Source organism: Ochlerotatus camptorhynchus, unplaced genomic scaffold (genome assembly GCF_037179485.1).
Source record: "Ochlerotatus camptorhynchus isolate MF236.1 unplaced genomic scaffold, CSIRO-AGI_Acam_v1.1 ptg000365l, whole genome shotgun sequence".
Classification (NCBI taxonomy): domain Eukaryota; kingdom Metazoa; phylum Arthropoda; class Insecta; order Diptera; family Culicidae; genus Ochlerotatus; species Ochlerotatus camptorhynchus.
Genome location: NW_027040853.1, coordinates 1,726,273 through 1,728,616, shown reverse-complemented (window position 1 = coordinate 1,728,616; position 2,344 = coordinate 1,726,273). Strand labels below are relative to the sequence as shown.

The following is a 2,344-nucleotide window of genomic DNA, read 5'->3' as shown; positions in this document are numbered from 1 at the left end:
ATTATGCCTAATGACTTTATGCCTAACGTCTATTATGCAAAACGTCCGTATGCCTAACGTATTTATGCCTAACGTCCATATTCCTAACGTCCGTATTCCTAACGTCCGTATTCCTAACGTCCGTATGCTTAACGTATTTATGGCTAATGGGGTACACTCGAATCCCTCAACCAATTTTCAGCTTGACAGCTCAGCCCAACTAACGAAAGCCTTTCACTAAGTGGGCTACGGGTTTAGCCCAACGAGTGATTTGACTGTATTTAAATGAATAGTTAAAAAATAAATAGGAAAATAAAAATTCTTAAAATCGATCATTTATGGCTCAGCAGCGACCATGAAAATTAATATTAAGTCGTGTGAAGTGTGTACATTACATTATTACGAATGATTACAACGTATTAACAAGGTGTGAATCTCCCTGCTGCTGGATTCACTCTATGTTTTTTTTTTTAATTTCACCACTGATTTTCCCATTCATCCCCCCGGAACTTGAGTGGGGTAAGCGGACCTGAAAATACATCCCATCCGGAATCGATTTAAATAAATTAAATCGAAATTGATGCATCGAGTTATTGAGCGAGACTGCGGAATATATTTATTGCATCGGATTGTATACCTACAGATCTGATGGGAGCAATGGGAGGATAAGAGCTTTTCCACTGATAATACTTTTGTTGTTGGTTGCTGCGGCTGTCACATTTGCAACGAAGTGTGAATCGTGCAAACAAAAAAACTGCGAATTTCGATGCAAAATAATGTTGCTTTTTCCCCCTGTGCTTCGTTTCCGAATGTTTATTTAACGTCTGTATTGTTACGTAAATATTTGAGTGCTCAATGTTTTGCAACACGGGTTTTGTTTTCGGATTGATTAAATAACAGTTTTAATGTGTTGTTGACGGTAAACATTAATTAAATTATCAGCCAGACTAAGAGCGCACTGTGTACGGTGCGAATGCTGAAGTTCTCAGAAAGTAATCTCCGCCAGATTTATCGCTATAAATTCCGAGGGCATTAGCCTTATTGAAACCACACAAGCCCCGAAGGTACGTAGGCCAGTTGATACACTTCTTTCCACGGTAAACATTCACTGGGTTCAAAGACAAACGGAACAGTGCTGCCGCATGCAGGTGACTGCACATAATCTGGTCTGCAAACTCGGCATCACTGGTCAGCGGAAAGACACAGTTCGTTTGCGGAGAGGCGCCACCATTTGGGTAAAAGTTCTCATGGCCTTCGCCCACGCCTACTCCGATCGTGAGTCGCGAAGTGATGATCGTTTGCACATATCTGGCATCACTGTGATCCAATCGGTACTGCAGTCCGCGATCTATGGGTAGGGTGAAGCATGGTCCAGCCGGATCCAAACCATAAATTTTCCCGATCCTTCCACCGAGATTGTATCCAACCTGTCCGCTGATTTGAGCTCCCATGCTGTGACCGATCATTGTGATCTTCTCCAACGGCACTCCGGTCGTTTGTAAAAACTGAACGAATTTGGTTAGATATCCAGAAGTAATCATCGTATGATTCACTGCAGCCCAGTAGTAGTTGAAACGCGCCAGGTGGCCCCAATTCACCGCGCAAACGTTGCCTCCATAGAACTTCAGCGTGTCCTGAACGAGCTGCTGGAACCAACTTCTATACATATCGTCCAACCATCCATGGATAACTAAACTCACTCCCTTCGAGGGATCGATCTTTTGATATATATTGGGATCGTTTAAGGTCACTTGCCTCAGTATGGTTGAACCCCTAAAACAATTCAATCGAATTCAATAATTCAAATCCAAAAACTCTCAGGGTCACGCACCCATTGCTGCACCAAAAAGTGACATCCTCCTCAACCGTAGTGGTAAGACCTCCCGTCAGCATGTAGCTGATATCGTTTTGTAGCGCTCCGAAAACCGCATCCATCGATTGGGCCATATTGTAGTCCGAATTGGCATTGAACAAATCCATCAGTCCGCAATTAACTCGACTGATCGCCACCGCAAGAACAATCCAACTTGACGAGAGGAACATTTTCGTTACAATCCTAAACCTTCAAAAGATTTCACAAAACTGAGCTGTTGAAAAATGAAATGGACTTAAATAGATAACGGATATCTAGTTCAGTTCACGCGGGTGATAGTGGCAGCAGCCAAGGCAGTTTGGATAGTTTAATAAATGGGAAGCGTTGTTCTTTTGTCAGTTATGCACTTGGGACGGATGCTTCTCGTAAGCTTGGCATTGGGTTAGTGCTAGCCTTGACCTTGAATTTTATTGTGTTGATGGAGGTCGTATTAAATGAGGCTTTAGTTAACATTAATGTTTAACTGCTAATTACAACCTGATAGTTTGGAAT

The 2,344-nt window shown here is 42.4% G+C and overlaps 1 protein-coding gene across 1 annotated transcript; it reads right to left on the bottom strand.

Annotated features, from left to right (window-relative positions):
* Positions 1–926: 926 nt before the first annotated feature.
* Positions 927–2,022, bottom strand: LOC135709841 (pancreatic lipase-related protein 2-like). Its single transcript, XM_065232254.1, has 2 exons — positions 1,811–2,022; positions 927–1,752 (listed from the first exon to the last, which is right to left on the bottom strand). The coding sequence occupies exons 1-2, from the start codon at positions 2,020–2,022 to the stop codon at positions 927–929; spliced, it is 1,038 nt and encodes a 345-aa protein (XP_065088326.1).
* Between the last annotated feature and the right edge of the window lie 322 nt (positions 2,023–2,344).

Bases quoted from the DNA above. Each gene is read 5' to 3' on its own strand.
- LOC135709841 (XM_065232254.1), bottom strand. From the start codon at position 2,022: ATGTTCCTCTCGTCAAGTTGGATTGTTCTTGCGGTGGCGATCAGTCGA. The intron at 1,753-1,810 runs GTGCGTGACCCT...GAATTGTTTTAG, and splicing joins ACTTTTTGGTGCAGCAATGG to GGGTTCAACCATACTGAGGC.